This window comes from Perna viridis, chromosome 10, assembly GCF_037379345.1.
Source record: "Perna viridis isolate PV_CMFRI_1.1 ecotype Kerala chromosome 10, ASM3737934v1, whole genome shotgun sequence".
Taxonomy (NCBI): domain Eukaryota; kingdom Metazoa; phylum Mollusca; class Bivalvia; order Mytilida; family Mytilidae; genus Perna; species Perna viridis.
In genome coordinates this window covers 18,116,891-18,142,861 of record NC_142454.1, presented here as the reverse complement: position 1 = coordinate 18,142,861, position 25,971 = coordinate 18,116,891, and the positions used below count along the sequence as shown (strand labels likewise).

General features: G+C 32.2%; 2 protein-coding genes across 13 annotated transcripts in view; one reads left to right on the top strand and one right to left on the bottom strand.

Annotated features, from left to right (window-relative positions):
- LOC148604806 (uncharacterized) overlaps positions 1-16,484 on the bottom strand; it is a 98,401-nt gene extending 81,917 nt beyond the window's left edge. For 8 of the 9 annotated variants that reach the window (XM_088550534.1, XM_088550536.1, XM_088550535.1 and 5 more), the window contains exons 1-2: positions 16,282-16,483; positions 14,711-14,990 (exon numbers count right to left, since the gene is read on the bottom strand). In XM_088550534.1, the coding sequence (XP_088406660.1) occupies positions 14,711-14,847 (137 nt within the window). In that variant the 5' untranslated portion in view covers positions 14,848-14,990; positions 16,282-16,483. Of the gene's footprint in view, positions 1-14,710; positions 14,991-16,281 lie in introns of all 9 variants that reach the window. The other variant, XM_088550542.1, reaches the window with a different exon arrangement.
- A 13-nt stretch (positions 16,485-16,497) lies between these two features.
- On the top strand, positions 16,498-25,641 carry LOC148604805 (short coiled-coil protein B-like). 4 transcript variants are annotated; one of them, XM_088550548.1, is made up of 7 exons: positions 16,498-16,581; positions 17,732-17,894; positions 20,555-20,638; positions 21,714-21,776; positions 22,308-22,394; positions 22,903-23,041; positions 23,664-25,641. In XM_088550548.1, exons 3-7 carry the CDS (start codon positions 20,575-20,577, stop codon positions 23,686-23,688), a joined length of 378 nt encoding a protein of 125 aa, XP_088406674.1. In that variant the 5' UTR covers positions 16,498-16,581; positions 17,732-17,894; positions 20,555-20,574; the 3' UTR covers positions 23,689-25,641. The 4 variants fall into 4 exon arrangements, with proteins under 4 accessions (XP_088406674.1, XP_088406675.1, XP_088406673.1 ...); XM_088550549.1 differs by having other exon boundaries at positions 17,708-17,894; XM_088550547.1 differs by having other exon boundaries at positions 17,681-17,894.
- The last annotated feature ends 330 nt before the right edge of the window (positions 25,642-25,971 follow it).

Here is a 25,971-nt window from a genome sequence, read left to right as displayed (position 1 = left end):
TAGTACCAGCAATTACACATAGTTATGATTATTGTAAATTTTTTGCAGTTGCTACATTTTTGCGGATTCTGTCAAATGAACATATTCGTGGGTATTGATTTTTTGCAGTGTCAAAAAATGGTTAGTGATATGTAGTGTTAACAAATCCACATCTTGGGTATTATTTTTCATGGTTATCTGTCCACTGTGAAGAAATCGAAAATCAGTATACCACGAAAAATTAATGTTTGCAGTAACTGATAAAACATGAAGCTGCACACATTGTCATGCTATGTATTGCCCAACTACTACAGCATACATTCAATTGAGGAAAACCCTTGTAAACAATGTATGCCCCATTTATATAAGCCACATACACCATTTGAAATCAATTCATCCAATTGGAGCGATAAATTTTGTGACAAATTTCTTTTCTATCATTTGAAAAAGCAAAAAATGGTGAAGTCCCACAAAACACGAATTGGATAGCAACAAAATTTGTCCACAATGTATACTTCATTTACATCTTTGAATTCAATCCTTTGGGAGTCGAGATAAATGCGACAAAATGTTTAGACAGTTAAGGTGTTTTAATAAACCACACATATCTCTTTGGGTATAAAAACCAATTTTATTGTATTCAATTACTTTAAGAATTGGTGAAATAGGAAAAGTTAAAATTCATGATCAAATAAAACCAACAGGGTAAAAAAAAATTCAACATGTTCTGTTTTTCCTGCCACTTATATTAAATTGTCAACACTATTTATGCCATTATGGTACTCAATGGAATCAATAATTTGCCCAAGATGAATCTGATTTAGAGAGAAAAATAACAGTTCTATCAACGATCACAGGAAATTTATTTTAATGGCTATTGGGTCAAATGTAATAATGTTGTCAATAATATTATCTTTAACTTCCAACACATTTCACTATTTTCATTTCTTTATTAACATTTGATAGAGTGATGATCCCAGAGCCAGGAAATCGTAGCTGAAATCAATTGTTGTTGGTTTTTAAAAATACCCATGTTATGCAAAGCATGTGGTCACCAGACTAAGAAGCCTATACTTACTGGCCAACTGATATATTTTTTGTCAAAATTTCACTGTCAGTATTGTATACATAAGATAAAATGTAAAATGCAAAACTGGATGTAAAAATATAAACAACATGTGAAAAAACAAAACCAAGCCAACAATAACAACAAAATCAAACCAGTAAGATACATCCAGCAATAAGCCATGATCATGATAGCAACAAATATTAATACTTAAATGTATGAGAAAATAAGGGGGAATTTGCTAACTAAGGCCTCATACCATCACAAAATGGTGTGGCCAGAGAAAATTGACCCCTAATTTCTATTAAGAAACTAAAGGCTACAAAAGGACATTAAAAACCTTAACAAATATGGGCTTAAACCACGAAGCTGTGTTGACCTCATTATTATAAGGCCAGCACTTTGTGGACCTCAGAAACCTAGAAACCTGATGACCACAAATCTACAGTGGTATACAACCTTATATGGTTCATCTATTGACCCCTGAACTAATGTGTCCTCTTATTACCAGTACTTATAACAGAGGCCTTATAGGACAACCTGCTGACCTTCCATTCATGTCACAGCTACATTCACCTCATTAGAAAGTTTCAATATTAATTAGACTACCAGTAGTGTACTATATTCAAATAAAGCCATACATTGCACTCTTTATATTGTAATTGATGGTTTACATTTGTTTTCCCATAAACCTTCAATGTTTTGACATAATACCTGCAACAAGTAATATATAAATGGGTTTGTTTGAAAATTTTGATCACCATATGCAAATGGATGCCAACTTCTACTGTGTAAAGGGGGGAAAAGAGAAACCATTTTGCTTGCATTGTATTTTTCTATTGCAGTAGTTGCTAAATAGTCATAGGGACAGTCTCTGGACAATGACACATAAAGTTTTTATGAGGTCATTATGGTCACTTGTCCTTTCCACACCTGTAATCACCTATCTATTACCTATTAATCTTCACCTGTCCTTGAAAACAACTACCTTAAAGAAATGCTACAGGATCAAAAGCTATAATCACACCATTTTGTGACAAAAGGGTCATTAGAATAATGGAGATTGCCTCATAATGCCATAAAGAAACTTTTATCTGCTGGAAGCTTGACTGAGCTTGGTCTCTAATGTGTTTGGAAGCCATTATGTATTGGAGAAGAATTACAGGAAGAGTTATCTGAATTCAAAATGCCAACAGATTTATCTAACATTAGGATGGATATAAAATAACAGCTAGCTAGAAAACATGGGAGTTTGCATGTCATAGCATCTGATATGAAGAAAACCTAATAAAACTATAAACTTAATCTAAATATGAGAGTTTCATGCAGAAAATCTGATACAGAAAAAACTAAGATACACCAAAGAAAGACAACAGAAATTGAAGGAGTTCTTTGCAATAGTGAATAAATATTGACCTGCTTACACAGAACTGTATGACAGAATTCTATGGTATATTAGGAAAGGATGAACTTATTTTCTGTTACAGTCAATGTAGTCTACAAAAGACCATAGTTTTCTTTTGTAACTGTTGTCAACCATTTTTCTTTGTTTTAAAAATATATTTTAACCAAAAACCCTAAAATCAGGTTCTGCAGTTTTTGTTGCCAAGAGGACTGTCTGACACTGGGATTACAATATTCAACAGCTAAGATTAGGTTCATACATAGTATAATCATGGTAGTATAATACTTCGATGGTAAGATGCACTTTGGTTATGTATAGTTATTTCATCGCAGAAAGCCTTTTAATAAATCATACATAATTTTTACAGACAGGATTAGCTAAAATGACCAATTATTTTAAAAAGACTTTTGTTGCTTAATTTACTCCTGTGAAGCTTAAAAATAAAAGACATGATTGTCACAATTTTCCAGGGACTGTATGATTCTTCAGACAACTTGAAGATCGAGTTCCTAATTTAAAAAAAAATTAATAGTCTTGTTTCCTGCTACCAGCAAGAAAAAATTAGGGTAGGTAGGTAGGAAAATTATTTTATTTTGTAAAACATCATACATTTAGTTAATGGGGAAACATCTGTAGTTTAGACTTTAACCGTTCTTGAGCCAAATTCAGGATAGGCACAAACACTAAGGACTATGTAGAGAAGCAGGAAACAGACATATTACTTTTTTTTGGCCTTAATGGTACATGTACTTTCATACCAACTAAAGTGACGAAAGTAGATTATAAATCTGAGGAATATATTTTTCCTTTCCCAGTCACAGCATGTGCAACTGCAGTTATTTGATTTAGGATCTAATCTGTCTTTATTCATGCACTGAAATTTAAAGTTTGATGTCACACTGAAATTACCATAACAAGATGAAAACAAATTTGATCAAGATTTCTAACCTTGAGCAGAAGACATTTATGTAAGTGTTCCATAATAAACCCAGTAAAGGCCTTGGCAAAGGATCAGCCATAGAACAAACAGACATTATATCCATATCTATCTAGTATCGATCATGCTGAAGTAATAGACACCTACAGAGAAAGTGGACCACAAATCTCATTTTCTTCTTGTGCCATGAAAAGTTTTAGGCATATAAATGTTCTTTAGATTAAGATACATATACCAGGTCCATAGTCACAAATATTTTAAGGGCTTTGGTAGTGTGTTATTTTGACAAAATTTTCAGACATTAATAGTGCTTTACCAACTCTAAGCTTGTTTTAATATTTTTAAACACTTGAAGCCCCCTATAGCTACTGGTCTATACAAGTTTTTATGACCTGTAATGTTCCTTACAGACTTTATGACAGTGGCAGTGGTTGATCCAGAGAATCACCAAAGGGGGGGGGATATTGATAAACTCATCTCAATGCATGCATTTACACACAAAAATACACTTCATTTTTTGCAAATTGATAACAGGGGCCCACCTAGCATATGAAGATCTGTATAGTATGTTATATATAAGGTTGTCATATCCTGAGAAAAACAATGATGTATGATATCAGTTTTATTATACTACTAATAAAGATATGAATATCTGTTAGCCTGATAGATCTATAACATAACCCATATTAGACTCTCCTGTTTATATTTATTATGGTCTCTCTGACATTAAACATTAAAACTGCATTTACATTCCATCATTTTAAAGTTCCTTCATAATTTTGGAAGACTTGGATCTTGAAAAATCTATAAACAAAATGATTGGTTACAGATTTTAGAAATGTTATAAAGCACTGGTTGTGAGTTGTAAGTTGATAAACATATAATGATAAGATACACAAATTTACCAAGAACATTAGATCCCACTCAAAAAAGAATTACTGGGTTCGATCTCTCTGTTACAAGGGAATCTTTTAATTTTGTGATTAATTGATGATTTGTAATATTGCAATTCATTGCAGTCAAAATTGGTTTGTTGGCCTTTAACAACAAACCAAAGTACACTTCATGATAGTCCATAATATATTACATAATGAAGCTCCCACTTCTAGTGACTAGTTGTTGTGGTAGTACAAGCATCTATACACATGTGAAGAAAGTCTTATATTCAATATTTAGTAAGGTTATATCTAAATTCAGCAGTGGATGCTTTTCTGCCAAGTGTACAGTGTGAAGAAGGTAGGATGAACAGTCTTTGAGTCAGGATTATTAAGCTGATAGTAAGACAACATAGGTTTCTTGCAGGTTAAAGATCTGAGAGATAGCCATGTAAGAGATTTAGCCTTGGCTGTCAGTACAAAGCTGGATGTGCTTGTTGCTCAAATAAAAATAAGGACTATATGAATATGGGTGTATAACTCTAATCTAATTAATAATTCTATCAGTTATTCCTGGGCAACTAATAAAATAAATATTTAAGAGCTCTTAGAATAAATTATCCAGTGGGTAACCAAAATTTTCATTGAAATAATCACAGCTCAATTTAACTTTTGGTACCACTTTGACCACTCAGATAATGTGACTTGCTTGGTCATAAAACATGACCAAAGCATTAGATAGAAGGGTTTAAAATGGGTTCAATATGAACATTACTTCCGTGACCTATTCAGTTTGCCAAAACTTGTGAAATTTATCCAATTTTCTTTTTGTAATGATTTAATTATGTAGATAAAATAAGTTCTAACATGAAAAACCAAACAAATTAACAAGATGAATTATATACAAACCTTCGTCAATATGAAGTCAACAAGTGTAAATTATTTAAGTTCAATTGTGGTTTGCATTTAAACGAATGTTCTAATACAGAAGTCATTATTTTGTTTACACAACAATAAAATGTTTTGTTGAACTTCTCAGTTAATAAAAGACAAAGCCACAACAATCATTCAACTACACTCAATATCAAACTAACTCAGTTCTCAGAGATCACACATTGTCCAGCATCGAGACATTGGCCTGTGTTTGAGAATATATGGGAGGATATATTTGCTACAAGTCTCTCTGTACTAATATTTATTTTACAAAATGTATAAATCTACACTGTTAACTATCAATCTGTTGTATAGATTGGTTAGTGAATAAATATTTGATAAAAATTTTATAAATTAAGATTGACAGTAAGACTATTAGCATTTTAGTCTTAAAGAAGGGTTACTGTATATTTCTCTATAACTTTGTTGTTTTATCTACATCCTGTTTGGAGTTATAATTGTGATATCACACCATGGTATATGATACCAGTAAGTGATAAAAAAATTTGACATTGTGATTAGTTGTTGTGTGTTTGTGTGGCATTGTCTATAAAATGTTCCCCAATAACAACTTATGATATCATGGAAGAGTAATCAAGGAGACCAAGGTCATTGCGGTAATCAAAAGAACATAATCCAGGGTCAAAGACCAGACACGGAAAACAGACATACACAACAAAGAACATAGAGTAACTAAAATCATACACACAAAGTAACAAAAGCAAATGAGCAACTCAGACTCCACTAAAAACTGGGAGCATGGACCAGGTGCACTGGTAGGGTGGAAGGATGATAGCTAGAATTACTGACCATGTCAAGCAGCCAAATATTCTAAAGGAATCATAGAAAATCAGTTTAATAACTTGTGACATTTGAATATCATAAAAATATTAACACGTTTTACTTAATGTAAACAACAAAACAATAAACTCACTGAGGCTCCAACTTTGCATTTTCATATGGAATACAGAAAGAGTGAGACTGCTGTTTGCCCTATCACTTATGATGACCAAAGAATATTAATCAAATTTATCTACAACGTGGATGGTAAAATAAAAATTTGACTTTTCAATCCTTTAAGTATTTTATAATCATTGTGAAATCTTGTGGGCGTAACAGAATGCAGATATTGCAAAAAATAACATACAGAATTAGCAACATAAGGTTTTAAAAAACAAGTAATAGTCAGTGCAAACAATGATTTGCATAAATATAGAACAAATTGATTATATCCTGTACATACAAAAAATGGTATCAATGTAAGCTCTTATATAATCCTTTGGTTACAGCTCTATGTTGTAGTTTTCTTCCTTAATACCTATGAAGCGATGTTTAATTTTATTGAATTAGCAATTTGGTACATGCTTATCAACTAGATTAAGCTCTAAAGAGTAATCTAGGGAACCAAGATTCTAGCGGAAATCAAAAGAACGCAATCCTGGTACAAAGATCAGACAAGGAAAACAGACACACACAACAACGGACATTAAATAACCAAAATAATACATACAAAGAAACAAAAGTAAATGAGAAACTCTGACTCCACTAAAAACTGGGAGCATGGACCAGGTGCACCGGTGGGGTAAGCATCCTCTGCACAAAGAATTAAAAGTAAATGAGAAACTCTGACTCCACTAAAAACTGGGAGCATGGACCAGGTTGAATTGGTGGGGTAAGCATCCCCTGCACAAAGAATTAAAGTAAATGAGATACTCTGACTCCACTAAAAACTGGGAGCATGAACCAGGTGCACCGGTGGGGTAAGCATCCTCTGCACAAAGAATTAAAAGTAAATGAGAAACTCTGACTCCACTTAAAAAATGTTAAAGGCCATGCTTCAGCTCATTTTGTCCTAGCTTGAAACTTTTATCTAGTCAGAAATGTTTACAAGTTTTAAAGAAATAATTCTTTACAATTTGCTTTTATCTGATAGGTTCTGTCCCTCTCCTGTCAATATGAAAATAAAAAGATGACTTCAAAATCTTAAAAACTGACAGTTATAAAACAAGGCCCAAATATAGCCAATTTTTATGACATTGGAATTCAAAACCCTAAGGAATTTAAATATTTTTATGAACTGTCGTCCAATCATCCACAACAGATTTCATACCTGATTATTGGAGTATTCATAGTAGATAAAGATTCACACCTTTAAATCTACCAGATATTTCTCTATCAAATCTTGATCTCAACTACCAAAATCTACTACCAAATATGATATACCGTGTAGGTGTTTATGAGGTAAACTTGACCTGGTTCTCCAATTCAACTTAAAATTAGAACTTTGTGTCCATTAACAGATATTTAATGTTACAGCCCTTAAGGATTAACATTGACTGAAACTTGTTAACATCAAACTTAAAACTGCAGCTTCACATAAAAGTATTCTAAGGATGTTTTACAAGATGGGCTCTTGAACAGCAGCATGACTGTTGATACGCTAATTCATAAGAACAACCAGGAAGACAACTCTTTTCCTAATGTCAAAAATCCAGTCATTTGCCACTCTATCTTACAAATGTTGCACACTCTTAGAGTGCAAAGAGGGCAACCATGGTGTATTAGCAGTCTTCGAAATTGGGACCAGCCCACCAGCCAATGCTGGTAAAAGTAGTGGTGGGCTTGCAGAAATTTTGTAAAATTAGAAAAAATAGTGAATCCTATTTAAAAAAATTCTTTTGCAGATTAAGGTCAGGGGCTCGTTGTCTGAAATCAGGAGGGCAAAGACTGTATTAGAGGTCTGGTGGTGCATGATGCACCACAAGACCTCTTAGGGAGTCAAAATATGTAGATCTGTACCAGTCACTTTTTCTTCCAAAAAGACAGTATAGTTTAGGCTGTTTTTGCCATTGAGCTTGAAATATTAAGAGCTTCCAGACAAATGCTGGGTTAAAAACTTAGACACACAATGATAAAAATCAGTTCAATTTGAACCTGTCCTAGATATTTTTGAGTTTACCTACAACTCTGAAGGAATTGTATTGCTGCTTTTGTAAATTTTCATAAATTTTATCTGAGACATGCTTTTTGATAGTGCCGAACAACAAAGCTCTGTATGGAATGTACCATTAAGTCCTCTGATAAGCACTAGGCATACATGTACAACATCATCAAATTGATTGATAAAGTGTTGTTTCTTTGAAATAAAATATCCATGGGAATTAAATTTTGAAGTTAGTCTGTAATTTTGACAATATTTTTCAACAATGTACATTTGTAAACTGACAGGAACAAAATGAATGGAATAAAGACCCCCTCAAATCATGTGACAAGTTACATTGTTTAAAGAGACAAGATTAAGTACATGAGTATGACATACTGATCAAGAACTCAATAGACACAAACAAATATAATAAGAAAATAGAACAACTCATTCATGTGAATCATATCAATATCCTATCATGACTGAAATTCAAGTCAAGGGCAGTAACTTTATGAAAAGCAATTTATGTCTATCTACCTAAAGGATAGTGAACAGGTCTTCTGGAGTGGTACACTGCATATCTTAAGCACAAAGAGAATGTTTTTACATTTATAGATATTTAAAAGTGAGGTTTTTACAAACAATGTCATTAAACACTCCTGTTATGAATAGATATGAATCTATCAAACCTTCTATCTATGCAAAGGACATTTAAAAACAAAATCCAAACTTACTGACATTTTAAAATAGTACATCAATAAATATATATAATCTTACAAATACATGTGTAATTATGGCACCAATTCTAAATGGTTGCATTGCAAAACTTTTTCAAGCAGTTCAATAGCTTATAGTACAGGATATGGATGTCTCCATTTTTTGCTTGTGTTAAACAGTTAGATAACTCAGAAATGATAAATCTGTAAACAAACAACAAAAATAGGCAAATAAAAGCAAAATGTACAGACAGTGGTATACATTTAGTACAATAGTATGTTGGTCAAAAGACAGTCATATACCCCAGTATAAATGACTACCTTGAGTTCAAATTTGCATGGGTAGGACTCTCAATTTCTGTACCATAAACATTTTTTTTTACCTGGGTCCTGCTATCTTGTTTCTTTGACACTTTATTGTTTCCTCTAGTGAACTCCCGATTTGAAAATGGGAAAAGTCTAGGACATTCCACCATTAAAAGTAAATCTGAACTCACGATAACTGCTTGTGGGTTTGTTTCGAAAAAACAAAAAAAAACAGTAGCTTTTTTATGTGTTATTCTTAATCAGCTGATTTTCAAACACATAATGAATACATACATGTACATGTACATTTACTTACCACAGCTTATCCATAGAATCTTAACATTCCAGACACTAAATATACCAACACCTGACAAAGGCTTCCCAATGTTGAAATAAGTCATTCAATTATTGCTTGAAATTGAATTTACTTCAATATATTTTCAATGACATTAATGCTGGCTTCTAGAGTTAATCAATGCATAATTAACAACTTTCAGTACATCATAGCTTTCCCACTGACTTTCAGTTGCCTACAGTAATCTCTAACCAAATATTATTGTGAAATATTTATGCTACCAAAAAATTCACATAGTTAGATCTTTCTTGTGAATGGAGATACTAACAGAAGTCCTAGATGTCCCATTATAGCCCTATAAAAGTTCAATTTGACAAAATGTATGTACTTCAGGTTATATAAATAAGTCCATATCTGTAAAAGCCAAAGATGAACTTTTAGCTTATTTGAACTTTTTTAAAGTATTCTGCACTCCCTACTATTTGGTTTCTCTTCTTAACAAGTAGGCAGAACAAATATGATAAAATATTGCTGTGGGCTGAAAATGTTATTCTTATCCTCTAAACTAACTAAAACTACTCTGAGCATAGCTCATAAAAAGATACCCCCACTGAGACCTACCCTCCTATTCCCTTTCATAGACATATATATTTTTTTTATTTCCAAAAAATACCTTAACTTATTGATCCCATATAAGTATTAGTACAAACATGTATATAATAAGGGAGATGTTGTAAAACCCTGACTATATTCAAAAAGAAATAAAAAATAAAAAAAAACATGTATATAACAATGCCATGCCAGTCACATGACATGATTCATAAACAGTTTCATGAAAATAATTCCTCTAAGTCACAATACATATAGATCCATACAGCAGTCTAAAAGGAGTTGCTGATTCAAAATGTGTCACCCTACTAGAGTAAAAAGCATAATACATATTATGCTCAAGAAAACATCAATTCTATTCAAATCAAAAATCAAAATGACAGGTGCATAAAAATATTCCTGCAAAGAATCATGAAAATCAATCAAGTAGGTTAAAAGGAGTTAGAAAAAAAGACAATAAAAAAGAATACGAGAGACAATCAAGCCAATGTCAGTGAGTTCTCTCCCCTAAAAAATCACAGCTTTTATTTTTTATGCAAAAGATTGCTGGTATTTAGGTTTCTATTTATTATACATGTATGCACCAGGTATTCCCAATCACTAAATGTTTTCTGAATGACTCACTTAGTCTTTTTTTTTCTTTCTTTCTATTTTTGCAGAATAATTTAACATATTTAGTTTTGTACAGACATTTTTGAGTCATTCATCAATTCCATCTCATGTTTAATTCCACTTTTAAACATCAAGCAAAGCAATAATACTACCTAATTTCACAGTGAAATAAAAAGCAAAACATTTCTAACAGTGAAAATTAAATGAGATGTAAAAATTATCAACTTATGGTGTTGCAATTTAATTTCAATACTTATTCATGCCCACCTCTTATAGCCACTAGATATGTTCAAAAAGGGAAAACCATATCCGTGAATTAAATGAAAACTAAAATAATTGGTAACTTAATTACTTCTTGCTCAAGAAGATATCTATTGTGTTGAATAATTCACCAGAACATGTAGGTTTGAAAAGCAATTAAAAATTCTGAATGAGAGAAATTCCAACATTACTTTCACTTCATTACATCAGTATAAGAAAGGGAGAAGCACTTAATCATACCTACATGCAGTGAAATGATATTGATCAAATAATGCAATATCGTAACCACAAAGAGTGAATTTTCTTTTCCAGTAAGTGCAGACATCCCCCTGGAACGAAATCAGTTTCGGCAAAATGTTTCATTGAACAAGATACATAATGCAGCAGATTCAGAGATTTTGAAAATGAGGGTGTTTGTGGGGAGGTGGTGGTTTGAGATTAGGCTAATATTAACACATTTATTTCCCCATGAAATAGACAAAATTTTCCAGCAATATTGGGGGATATTAAGACCCCTCTGGACCTGTCATTGCATAATGGCTATACTCAAAACTATCAAGGTAATTCTGAACTTTTGAATTTTATTTTGACTTTTTTTTACTAATTTTCTACCCAATTAAAATAAAAATGTACAAAGCACTAATCAATCAAACTTCAGTTACATTTATATATCTTTCTACAGGCACTGACTTCCATCACAACTTTCACTGTAAATTACATCAAATTCTGATTTATAAGATAACAGACTCATCAAAATTGAAAAACTCTAAACCCCCTGCAAATAGCAACTTAACTATGTCAAACAATCTCTCAAATGATGAATGTTAAGAAATATGATTGAAGATTCATAAAGTGGAAGATTGAAAATGAAAATTTGCATTATGTCGCCCATATGAATGTATTGTGAGCCTTGTTTACTAACAGAAGCTAAGAACAGATCTGTATAAGAAAAAATGCAAGTTTTTTTCATAAATTTCATTTCCTTGAAATAAAGCATCCAAAAACTTCCCTATGAACAAGCACTATTGTTTGTTTTAAGACATTCATCCACTGCTTAATGGGGTAGACCTAGGGTAAGGGATACAACTCTTAAAAATCATTGGAACGTTTGTATTCAGTATTTTACATCAATCTTATGTAAGCATCTAATTAACTTGGATTCATTTTATCCTGTTTCAAACGGAAGCGGGAGAGGCTTTGGTGAAATTGAATATAAAACAAACATATCACTGATTTCATGAATTATGTCCCTTACCCTAGGTCTACCGCCTTAATTGCCTGATTCTTACATGAATACTTTGTTAATAGTACTATAATCCAGCAAAGTAGAAATTATCTATTGCATCAAACATCTAACATTTTATCCTGCCACATTTTCTTCAAAAGGACATGTATATATGCCAATTTTTTTTATTCATATGTATGATGCAAACAGTATTTCAAGGCTTTTTTGTAGAGTTACAAAATGTGTTATATTCTTGCTAAGATAAAAGTGTTGAGAAAAAAAGCAGCAATTCAGTTACACATAAATTACATATTACTAGTTAGTAAGTTCAATATAAAATTCCTTACATATGAGATATCTTTCTTGGAGTATTGGGTATTTCATTGATCAAATTAGTTATTTCCATTTTTACATACATGGTACCTTAGAGGGGGTACAATTTAAGCCAGTACATTGACATGAAGAAATATCATATCTAATGCCTTTATACTGAGGTGAAGCAAAGTTTAAGTTTTTCTGATAATTCTTAATCTGATTTGAAGTTTTACTGCTGCTATTTTCCATATAACTCAGTCAATAACCTGAAGTGTTATGCTAATTTATCTGAGTGTGGTCCAATACTTTTTCTAAGGGTCAATTCATCAATACTTAAGTCAATATGCTAGAATCATATTTTTCATGCCAATTACTGGCATCCTGAGAGATCAAACAAAGTATGTCTATACTTTAATCAAAATTAGATCTAAATTTATTGACAATTCCATAAACATCAGCCTCATCTTCATGTACATAAAATAAACTTCATTCCAAAATATTCAGGGTCAGAGCATAGACAAATAAAGAGGGAAACAACTGGCTTCTCCCTCATAATATTTCATGATGGGAAGCAAGAGTGAATTTGTACATAAGAACTTGTACATTTTGCTAAAAGAGCATCATTGATTCCATAGGTGGATCCTATGTTTCAAGTAAGAGAGATGAAAGCATAATACATTGTACATTGCCCAGTGGAACAAGGATCAAACTTTTTGGAGGCTTTCCAGAAAATCACAATTCATATTCTTTTCCAAAAGACTGTTCAGCATTGATCAATACAGCCAATGATGACCAAACAAAAGAAAATCAAAACAATTGCCAAGTTCAGAATTGAATATTACCAACTAATTACATCATCAACGATCATCGTTATGTTTGGTAAAGTTGCCTTTTGTAATGGTTGCCAAATCAGTAACAGAAATATAATTCATGCTTATCATCAAGTAATGTGAAATCATTATAGCTATAGTTACTCATGTTCTGGACAATTATTCCAGTCTTGCCCTGGAATATTGACCATATACAGTTTAATAGTATTGTTTATTGCAGAAATCTTGTTGTATAACTCTTGTTATAATCAGATTAGTGGAGACTTAATGAGGCCACGGAAATAATACATTTGTTTAAGTTTTTCATGCAGGGAACAGGGCTATAAAAAATTCATAAATTCCTAGTAACATGCATACTGCACTACATATCATCCTAGCTACTACCAACAAAGTTTAATGAAATTTAGTGCAATAGTTTCTGAGATGTTGCACTTACTAAAGTGTGATGGACAGACCAGTGATCTCCCCAGGCCATACAGCATCACATTTCTCTGATGCTACATTTTTTACAAGGATGCTATCCAAAAGAACATCCCATAGGGTCCAATACAAATGTGATGCTATAATTTTTAGATGGATGATGCTTTATTGAAATTTGGGGACATACAGACATGACAAAAGCAATATGATTCCCCACCAAAGTGAGGGTAGACATACATGTAATGAATGAAAGTCTACAGAGAAAAGTATGGATTTCAACATTGTAGATAAAAAATGTGCTGTTAAGTGCTCTCCATGGCTTAACTTGAGCACATTGGACCAAGTTGTCTTTCCTTAACCTACTAGAGAGATCAAGTTTACAATCCTGAAATTGATCAATACATCTGTTCATTCTATTAAAGAAATTTTCTGAAGTTTCTCAGTTTATTAAGTTTTATCTGATGGATCAAAATTTTCTATCAATTTGCGTTTCATGTTTGTGTCAAATCAAACAGTGAGTTGTATTGTTGAAGTGTTGATAAACTTTTCCAATTAAGTTGGTCTGTATTGATTTGTTAAGCTTCTGTTTGGACAAAAACAGGATAAGTATCAATCTTAGGAGGTCAATAATACCTTGATAAATGGCCAAGCTTCTTTCTCATCTGTACTGGACAGATCATACACATGTACAAATGTACATGTACTGTGGTTTGGGGAAATTACCATATACATTTGTATTGGATAATTTTCACAAGGTGCTAATTTTGCCATATTTTAGCAGTCTGTCTAATAATGCCAAAATAAATTCTGCGAAATTTTTCTTACACCTTTTTACTTCAAAATCACCAAATTTTATACCCTTTATCTTTTAGAACAAACTGTTTCGTTTAGTTTTTTTTTTTTTTTTTAATAAAAAAGGGTATCTTTCCTGAAATTTTCCCAAACTGTAAGTGTACCAAAAAGTTAATTAAAATAAAAATTTTATTTCTATGGTAAAACATACTTGAGATAATAGATGCGGCCCTGCTCTGCGACTAACTTTGCCTCCCATTCCTCTGGCAGTTCGCTATTAATGCGCTGCAGTAAGTTATCACAATGTGACATAGTGCTGGCATTATCAGGGTTCACTTTTCCAATCATGTACTACCGTTTTGTCATCATGGTTAAAAAATATTGGAGATGGACACTTCAAACCTTTGGATACCAACTCTTTTAGCAATACTAATCCATTTGTTTGAACAACAATATTTTTCAGTAAATCCAACAGAAAAACTCACTAAATCCTGTAAAAGATTAAAATATTTCAGAATTAAACATAGTGTCTCAGGTCATTTAGCAACAGAGGGTTTATTTGAATGTGCCCCTCTACCCTCAAAATGAATGTGAAAATTTAAAAAAAGTCCTTTTCGTATTTAAATCTCTGTACTAAGATATTTAGGCAATGAAATTCTTATAGTACCTGAAACATAAATACTTAAAATACAGAACTATTTAAAGACTTTTCCTTAAAAATGTATTATCACGATTGGGTGATTTAAGCATTCTAAAAGAGTCCTCTATTCTAATTTTGTAGCAAGATCACTGTATTACAAGCAAATATCAAGTCTGAAATAATCTGGGTTTCAAGAAACATGTTCAAAATTAGGGTACATATTTAAAAAAAGTAAATAATATTGAAGGTGCACTTAGAAAAGTACTTTTAACTTAGTTTTTAGCAAATGGATATTCATGCCTATGACACGAGATAGAAAATCCTAATAACAAATTAAACAGGGTTTAGTTGATTTTCTTTAAAATAAATTCTGTAACAACAGTAATTGAAAACAAAACCTCTTCTGTAGATATCAATCCTTTTGATAAGGCAGAGATATTCTCAGCATGCACTCTCACAAAAATAAACATAATAATACATAAAAAAGATAAAACAATGAAAAAAAATAGTGCAATCAATCATTTTAAAAATCCTGATTAATAAACATATAAACATAGGGGGTCCTAGGGTCCCAAAGGGACCTGCCCATCCCCCATGCTTGAAATGTTTGGTTGATAATTAATATAGAAAAAATGGAAATCACTGAAGGGCCCTTTTAGGCTTGTCAGCAGCTCCCCCTTCATTTTCAGAATTTTTGGATCTGCAACAGATCAGGCAAAACAAACTTTCTAAAGCTTCTATATTTGTGGACATGAATGAATTCGACTTGATGGCTCTATCTGCTTCATTTTTCGATCTGATTAAAAATCATGCAATGATGATTAACTAAACTGAGTCAAGCCACTGGACCATAAAATTAATAATTAAGAGATCATTGTTGGTTGTTTATTACCCGAGGCCGTTTCTGATACCAAATAAACAAGTAGCTGTCAAATAAACATTCACCTGGTCGTAAAACGCACGTGTAATCAACAGGTAATCAGTGTTATGTAGCATTTGTAATTTAATTATATGAAATGCAATTATTTTATCGTAATTAGTATGGATGCTTATAAAACTGGACATGAAATAGTAATGACTGACATGGCCCAATAAACAACTTGGAAACTTTCTTTGAATAGTTAAAAAAGTATTTTTCTCACCTGTATCTGAAACTCACTCAATAAACTAGGATCGATGTTTCACGACTGAAAATAGTATAATTTTCCATTATATTAAGTCAAAAATGTCCAAAAGCTGACACTAGGCATGATTTAGAAAGTAAACTGTATTGTTTTCTAAGCACCTTTTTCTCTGTTGACAGGTTGAATGAAGTCGTGTGTGAACGAGTACCTGTTGCGTGACGTCAGAGTCATGTGACCGTTGGGACAACATGGAGAAACGGAAGTAGGCGCTGCATAATATCAACAACTGAACTATCTTTGTTTTTGTGATTTTTAGTGGTATATATTTTTTTACAAACTTATTTTATCTTTCATTATAAACATCATGTTTTGTATTTCATTGGAATTTCGCGGAAGCCTTATTTTAGGTCAAACAATCATTATTTCATTAGTCATTCAATTTCACATTACTTATTCATTCAGCATCATATTTATCAGCTTCTGAAGCATGGAATCCTTATTTTATGTGTACACTATATAAGCATTCCTTAATAAGGTACATTATTTTTTTTCACTCTCAAGCTTGTACCCCAGAAAATATTACATGAAAAAGTAATCAAGGGAACCAAGGTTATAGCGGTAATCAAAAGAATGTAATCCAGGGACAAAGACCAGACATGGAAAACAGACATACACAACAAAGAACATAAAGTAACTAAAATTATACATACAAAGTAACAAAAGTAAATGAGCAACTCCGACTCCAATTAAAAACTGGGAGCATGGACCAGGCGCACCGGTAGGGTAAGCGTCCTCTGCTTTTCTAGAAACACCCGCTGAGTTGCTCATAAAAAAGTCAAGTCTGGGGTAGACAAACGAGGAAATGAAAACTATGACCCACTGAATAAATCAGTTTTCATGGTGCTGATGGATACACCATAACGATCCACAAGTTAATGATGACAACCATAAAACTTCTGTAGTGATGACTTCAATCTTGTAGCAACATTACCCTGTTCCAAAGGCCTATTTGTTAGAGTTCTAGCGCGATACAAAAAGTATGCGTAGTTTGGGCAACCTCTGGCATAACGTATGAGTTGTGATATGAACACTCCATACGCAGGAGCCGAAGGGATGTTGCCACAGATGAAAGGAAAGTTGACAATTCTGAATGAAAAGTCATCACGTTTGTCGTAAAGTTTGGTCAATAGTTTTCCTTTACCATCGATTTCTAAGTGTAGGTCAAGATATGAGGCTGACTTCACAGTATCTGTAATACTACTGTTTGTAATATATATACATAAAAAATTAACTACAAGTGATAATGATCTCAATGATCTCAGTGTAGTTCCTGATCATTAGAATACAAGTACCACAGTATCTATGTACACATGCAAGAATCTATTCCTATGCTGGAAAAATGCCTACCTCTCTTTAGTTCACTGTACATTTAAATATGGGTCAGTAATTTGGGACCCCTTCCTGAAAGGTGATGTTGATAAGATAGAGAGATTCACAGTTCATCATTTGTGACTGCAAGTCAATATCACTGTGGTTCCACCACTAATATGCTCAAGGACCTGGTCTTGCAAACTCTACAACAGCAAAGGAAGAAGCTACACTTGACTGTCCTGTGAATGAGATAAACCATAGTAAGTGTTTCGAAACTTTTACATGTAACATAACCATTTATAGAAACTCTTTTTCCTGAATACTGTAACAGAGTAGAAACCAGCTTGACAAAGGAGCAGTCATCTGCAAGAGCCCAGATATTCTGGGCAGCTTTGCACAACAAAAACACAGAGCACCCTCTCTCCCATCTTTAAAGTGCCTACAGAAGACTACAAGAGGTACCTGTACAGATACAGATACTCGATGGGGAGGGAAAGCAACAGGTTTACTAGTCATTGATGAGCTTTCTATGCTGGTGGAATTTACTGTGTGTTGTCAAGTTGATTCCACTCGATTACAGTCTTTACAAAATGAGAGTTCAAATATTGTTTTTTTTGCTAGGTGGCACTTGAAAACACTTTGAATTATGCTGCACTTATTTGTCAATGAAATTGGTGGTTTGAAAGTCACTATATCTCTTAGATCTATGAGGTGTTTTTGCCTGACTGGTTTCAAATAGTCTTTTGCTTCGATAGTAGGTACCAGTTCCTCAACCAACTTGTACAAGAACGTGAGCCTTGCTTGTGTGTCATTCTTTAAGTTCTTCTGGTTGGAATCTGGCTAGCGTGATTATGATGCTTCCTTTGTCTCTGGACTTGTAGTCACCAGTGATGAATCTGGCTGCTTGTCTGCACATGCTCTAATTTTTTGTTTATATCCCTGATTATAATTGAGTCCATAAGATGTGCTTTCAAAACACTTATACATGTTTTTAAGGTAGTTAATCATCAATATACAGTGTAAGGATCCTAGGTCAGATCTCACCATCTAGGCCTGGTTGAATGAATTTCATGACTGATTGGTTGATTATAGTTACAAATTGAGATGAATGCCAATGCCTGATTATTTTATATATAGAAAAGCTATACTAGTGTTAAAGTCTTTGAAACAATTATCTATTGAGTACTTAATGTTTTTAAATTCGTTCATCAAATAAGTTATAGAAATACTAGACAGAGTGAAAGTAATGTTATTTGTGCCGTGAGCCCGAACAGAATATTTTAAACGATATCATTGTATCAGGTAGTTTATTATGGAACAATATACAAACAAATATTAGAAATTGTACAACTGAGAGTTTCAAAGACGCATAGCTAGAAAAATATGTAAGACATGTGAAGTAATTGTCTTTTCCTTTATGTCATTTACTGTGTTACTTTTAATTGCATTTTATTCTTTATGTTGTATACTATGTATATATCTACATATACAGGACCATATTGTAAACTAGTCCATGGACTAAATATGCTATTCTGTTCAAATAAAGGAGGTTATTATTATTATGTTACAGTATTATACTATACATCTAGTGGCAGATATTTTATGCAATTCAGTCCTGGTAAAACAAAACAGAACAAAATAGAACCTGCTTTTTATTAGTTTTGACATTCTTATCCAGATATATGTAATGTGCTTCATTGTAGCTTGCAGAAACAGCCTGCAAATAGGCTAATAAAATGTATGGCTTATACATGAATTTCCAAAAATGTAAACAAAATGGCTGCAATTTTTGTTTTTGCTTGGCCTTATTTGTTTGGCTGTTCCAATGACTCTTTTTTAAGTTAAATGCATATCTCAAGTGATTAGATATTTGAAACAATCAGAACTACCCAGCTTTTCTGGTTACTCAGAAGAGAAACTTATTTTAGTGCAATAGAAATGGAAGAATAGTTCCATTTGATATTTGAAGGAAATCTGACCTTTTCCTAGGAGATTTGATTAAATTGATGATGGTCAAATATCTCATTACCATTTCAAAAAAAGAAAACTACAACAACAAATTTTCAGTCAAAAACCACATGCAGCACCCACAATGTCCAATGCACATATTGACATGGAGAAGTTATAATAATGAACAATCTGCCAAATCTAGAACACAGAATAATAAATTGACATCTTTTGCCATCACAAATAAAGAATAAGTTAAGGTGGTAGACCTAAGGTAAGGGACATAACTCTTGAAATTCGTTATATGTTAGTATTATATTCAATTTCAATTTTACAAGCTTTTGCTTGAAACAGATTATTGAAATCAATCCAAGTTACTTTGATGTTTACATGAGATTGATGTAAAGTGCTGAATACTGATGTTCCAGTGATTCGTAAGAGTTGTGTCCATTTAGTGATTAATTTGAAACATACTTTTAACTACATCTTTAGTTAATAAACTTGGACATGATGTTTGTAAGCTTGCACATGTGCTTTCTTACTTGAACGATCAGGCAGATAAGGTTCATAACTATTGTACATGTACATGTATGTTTTAGTATTAGATATTTAGTGTTTGTTATTTATCTTACTTTATGTATCACAATCTTAATGTTGATAAGTATCCCACTGAGACCTAAGGAAAGTCTCCCTTAGAGGCTATCTGGAAAGTTAACATTGTTGGCAGAGAGGCAGTGACAAATAATTTTTTATTCTTTGATATGACGATTCACCAGGGATCTGCATCAGCTAAGTGTATTAACATTGAAAGTTTCATGTTGAAATTTCTTGTATATAATTTTGGTATTTTTGTATTTTCTAAGAAATGTTTATATCCAAATCAGGTCTAAAACTTCAAGGATAATTTGATCTATCATAATTTTTGTACTTTCTCTCTTAAAAATGTTCATATAAATATTTTTTTGCATTTTAGATACATATAAAGTATACAAGATGTCTGGTGAGGGCTTGAAGGAAGATTTGTATAATGTGCCTCTGTCAAGTGATAGTGACACAGGTTAGTACAAGTATTTAGGCCAAAATTAAAAATATATTTGTTTCCTCTACTGCGTTTTCCTTTTTTTATTAATTTTTGTTGTACTTTACTTCTCCTCGTGGATAATATACCAAGTACCTATGAATAAAAATTAGAGCCTATCTAACCACCTTATTCTGTAATGTAGAGTAGACGATATAGGGTTTAAATGAACACTTGTAATGCATATACAAAAAAGGTATATTTTTATCTAAATATATGATGTAAGTGTTTGTTTAAATCCTATATCGTTTACCTATATCCCATACCCTATATCACACCTCTAGACCTATATCACATAACCTATATTGCACCCCTTCATGGACCATACTTGAAGTACAGTTAAAATACATTATATAATGAACATGACGTCAAAATCTATATCGCATGTGGTATCAACCCATGACCTATATCACCCTGCGGACTTTTTGTGATATAGGAGTATTAGGTTGATACCATATGCGATACAGATTTTTACATGTAATGCTTGGTATTTATTCATCTACCCAAAATATATTGGTATTAAATACACAACAGATAGAGTGAACCCTGCCTCTTGTTTTATCTAATGATTTCTCCTCATTTGTACCTTAGCTATTCTTCTTTGGTTATGTGGGTTCATTTGTCCAACCTCTGTTTTATATTTGCCAGTATTTGGAAATTAATTTTACATGTTTATTTATGTTTGTGGCTTTTTCAGATATTTTAGTTTCTTCAGGGCTTTATCTAGGCATCGATGACAAGGAGAAGTTGTAGTAAACTCTGTTTGAAAATAACAATATTTACATATTTGTCTATGTAATATTCTACAAAAACTTTTCCCTGTCAAAGACAAATGGGAGAAGTTAGAACAAACAAGGAGAAGTATTTGCTCATTTCTCCCTCTAGATTAGAACCAAAGTTTCTTTAGACTTAAAAGAGCAGATTTGGATGCCTTTTTGTTTTTTTATGCTGTTCAAGTAAAGACAATTAAGGAAAAAAAATGAAACGAAAAACGTACATGTAAAAACTAAAAGTAATATGATTAAATTTGATGACTTTTTTTATTTGACTACAGGTGATCTACAACAAAGCAATGTATATGGGAACAAGAGAGATTCTAGGGGAGACAACTTCTCCAGTAAGATATTTCAGAAACCCCGTATGAAAATAGATGTCTTTCAATATTTATCATCCATTAACTAACCAATTTTTGATAGTCTGTTTCTTCCAATGAAAGGTTACTTAGTTTTTAAAAGAATGAAATGAGGCACAAGAATAATCTTAACCTACCAAAGAAGAGTTAACAGAAAATAATCATTCAAAGATGAGAAAATCAAGGGAAACAACTCACACATATATGTTATGTAGATTATTTATTTAAGTGTGTCACTGAACAAGATTATAGATTCTGTCAAACTTTAAGATGCCCAACTTTAAATGCAAACATTCCTTTACAACAGGATAATTTTTTTGTTTAACCTTTTTTGTAACCATTTGTGAACCTTCAGGTCATATAGTACCACATCTTGTTGTTATGTCCTGCCAGCTAAGAAAATGGAGCTCTTTATGTTCGTAGCAGAGATGGCTGTAAATAGGAGTTGTCAATCTCATTTCTGTTTTAAATATCTCTGTTTATACCTGAATATTAACCTATGTGTTTATTTTTCAGATCTTGACCCAGATATTAACCCTGACGAAGAAGAAGAGAAACAGAGACTTATAACCCAAGTATTAGAGCTACAGAATACACTTGATGGTTTGTTTTATTTAGTTATAAATAACTTGAAATGTTACACAAGCCTAAGACACATGGAAACATTAATGTCTTGTTGAATTATGAAAAAAATATATTGAGAACTTTGTATTTAGTTGAGCTTAGGTAAAAACCCTTTGTAATGAAACAAAGACATATTTTGTAAGTGCCGGAGTTTGTTTAACATAAAAGAACTTAAAACTAGTAGTATTTATTGTATTTTCATTTAACTTGACATATTTAAAGACATTGAGAAAAAGTCCTTTAATCTTAATTTGTTTAAAAATTCAACCAATCCAATCATTTAAAATCAAGATGCAAGATTCTTGAGTCTTGAATACTGGCATGAAAACAAAAAATCAGTATAAAGAAGGTGTTAAAGTATATCTGTGACAAATTCTTTTTTAGTAGCTTACTATCATTGCCTGATAGTGTAGAACAGTTAAACTTGTCTTAAATGCTCTTTTCAATTAGGCAACATATTTTCATGCATGTATTTGTTATTTTACAGATTTATCATCACGGGTAGACTCAGTAAAGGAGGAAAACCTAAAGCTTAAATCAGAAAACCAAGTATTAGGACAGTACATAGAGAATCTCATGGCTGCCAGCAGTGTGTTCCAGTCTACAGAACCTAAAACCAAGAAAAAGTAAGTTGTATTTCATGGAAGGCACCCAAAGCATGGGTTAAAAGTCATTGGTTTTTGTAACTTTATAATCTATGCATTTACAACTGTCGTGAAATTGTTTGTGGAGTAATGGAAGTGTACATGCAACTTCTGTAATATGCTAATGAGCAAATTTCTCATCTAATTATCAGGGCCTGGTTTCATAAAGAATTTTAAATTGAGATTTTCGTCAAATCCCACCTCAACTCAGATTTCGATCAATCAAATCACTTGAAATTGAAGACTTGAGGAAAATCTCAATTTGTGTCCAGAAGCATAATGTATTGCTTTACAATAACATGCTGTAAACAGTGAAATTTTTGTGGCACCATTAATTTCACCATTTTCACACGAAAAAAATAATCAGTCGTTAATATTTTCTTTGAGGAGCATTATAATGTGAAATGAGGAATTGCTGCAAATTGAGAATTGCATGAAGGTAGATTAATCAGAGAAAACCATGAAAAAAACATGACATGGACAGTGCCAGGTTTACAGCACATGAAGTAAATCTACAATAGAAACTCAAAAGATCTTTTAAACTTTTTTTCTCAAAAAGAATTTATAAAAAAAACTTGCTTCAACTAATTTGATTGTATTTCAGATCATCAAAGAAGAGAGAAAAGTGATTTGGTTGTCAGAATGATCCAACTACAGCAATGCCGATGTTTTAATCACTTAATATGCTGTTAGAAAAAATCTAGTCTTACTGTGTACTGCTGCTGTAAAAATTATTCCAACTCTTTATTATAATATAAAAATGTATGTTAAAGGTAGTGAAATATAAATTTTATTTAATTTTTGGACTCCTGAACGTATTTTGTGTACAAATATGTAGTGGCAAAACATGTAAGCAATATTGAAACTAGTGTACATTTTCGGAAAGTGTCATCATATATTTCAGTGGTTGCTAATATGCATTTACTGGTGACATGCAAGATGGGCAAGTAAATGGATATTTAGGATCATCAAATCTGGATTTATTATAAAAATCTTCTAATGCAATATAATTACAATTGTTCTGATGCAACTGTCAAATTTATCTGTAAAAATAACAATTAAAATTCTTAATGATAATTATGCCCATATGAAAAATTGTGATATTGGCATTGTGGAATTTATGGTGTTATTCAGTGAAATTCCATGTTATAATGGATTTTGCATTAGAATGGATAATAAATGATTCAGCCATGTGATTAGCAGATAGTAGTCTAAGGGGAGACAATTCCAAATTTTGACAAAAATAAAAAAATAAATTTGGAGATCTGGTTCTGCTTATAATAAAAGTTTTGAAATAATAAAGCAGTGTCCTAGCTAGACCATAATGGAGGGTCACTTCCATAAATTCCTTATAATTTTGAACCTCTGTTTGTTCTATTGCATGTATTTTCATTGTGATAGATACAATGTAGTCTTTGAAAAAATGTAAATTAAAAACTAGTTATTAACCACTTTTGTTAAGCATCACTGCCATCTGTTTTATTTTACGATATTATGTTGAACCTCATTTTAATTCATGCATTTTTATGCCACCAAAATAATTTGGGCTTTGGCCCTTGCAGCACAAAACTTGAAATATAATCCTAACAGTATGTGACATCATGAAAGTGAAAGACTTTGATTGGAATTACTAGGGAAGTTAAGGACATTCTCAGACAAGTATTTTTCAAGTTCAAGTTTTTTTCTCCAATTTTGAGTCTGTGGTTAAGGATTGTTCCTCTGTACATGTTATTGGTATTCTAATTGGAATAACACAGGATGAAGTGTTTTGCCAAGCCCGTGTATTTTAATACCATAGTGAAATGGCATCAGTTAGGCAGAAAAACATGGGCAGTCCCCAACCTCTTGAACAAGTTTTACTAAAGGACTAATCAGTGTTACTAGAATGATTGGTTATAACTTATCATGAAAACTATAAATTATAAGTAAAAAAGAACCATTTAATTTAACATTGGTCTCTGTCCCACTGTTTTGCAGTGCCCAAGTTTAGTTGCATCTTCATAAGTACATATTGTATTCTTTCTCCAAACTTGTTATTTCCAACTAATGTGAAAGTACTTTTTTTATGGGTGCCAATTTTCGTGGTTTAGGGAAAAAAATGTTAGGTGGTAGATTCTTAAATTCATGGATTTGACAAATTAATCTTACAATTGTATTGGAATTTTCCTTTCTCTTGGGAACAAAATAATGTAGTTCACCAAATCCAAGATAACTATGGAAATAGTTACCCCAAGAACAATAATACATTCACAGTATCCAATACCTAATACATAAAAGGCTTTCAATCTACAATCAGTCAATGATAATTATTAACAACCAAATTCAGAACTTCAGTAAAGCCCTGTTATAACAATTATTCCGTACATCCCCCATTCTATGCCCACTTCTTATAATATTTACGTTAGATCTGTTGTGTATTCCATATTTTATCGTGTAAAGCTTGTTATGTTTCATGTTGTCATATTTTAACTGTTTAGAAATCCTTTCATTGAATGTTGTTTCCTTTACTTGATATATTTTATTGTCTTTCACCATTTTGCTATGCTGCAATTGTTATGTAAATAAAGTATAATACAACTTGATGCTTGTCCCTGTTTTAGTGCCTCTTTGACAAAAGCTTTATTAGATTATACTTAAACGGTCTGTGACCACCTCAGTTGTTTTTGAGTGGTGTACTTGCCTAGACTATGGGAGATTGTGGATGCGATCCTGAGCAGTCACACAAGATTCTAAAATTGAAAGTCACTGTTTCTTTGCCAATTTAAGGGATAAAGTGACAGCTGATTGGCTTAGAGTAAGATTTAATATGTCTGAGTAGGGTGATATGCCTACCTGCAGACTGTTGCTCCTGTGAACTAGCTCAATAAAAATCCAACTAAGTGTGTCAGACTAGTAAAAAACAGCATCTGTTT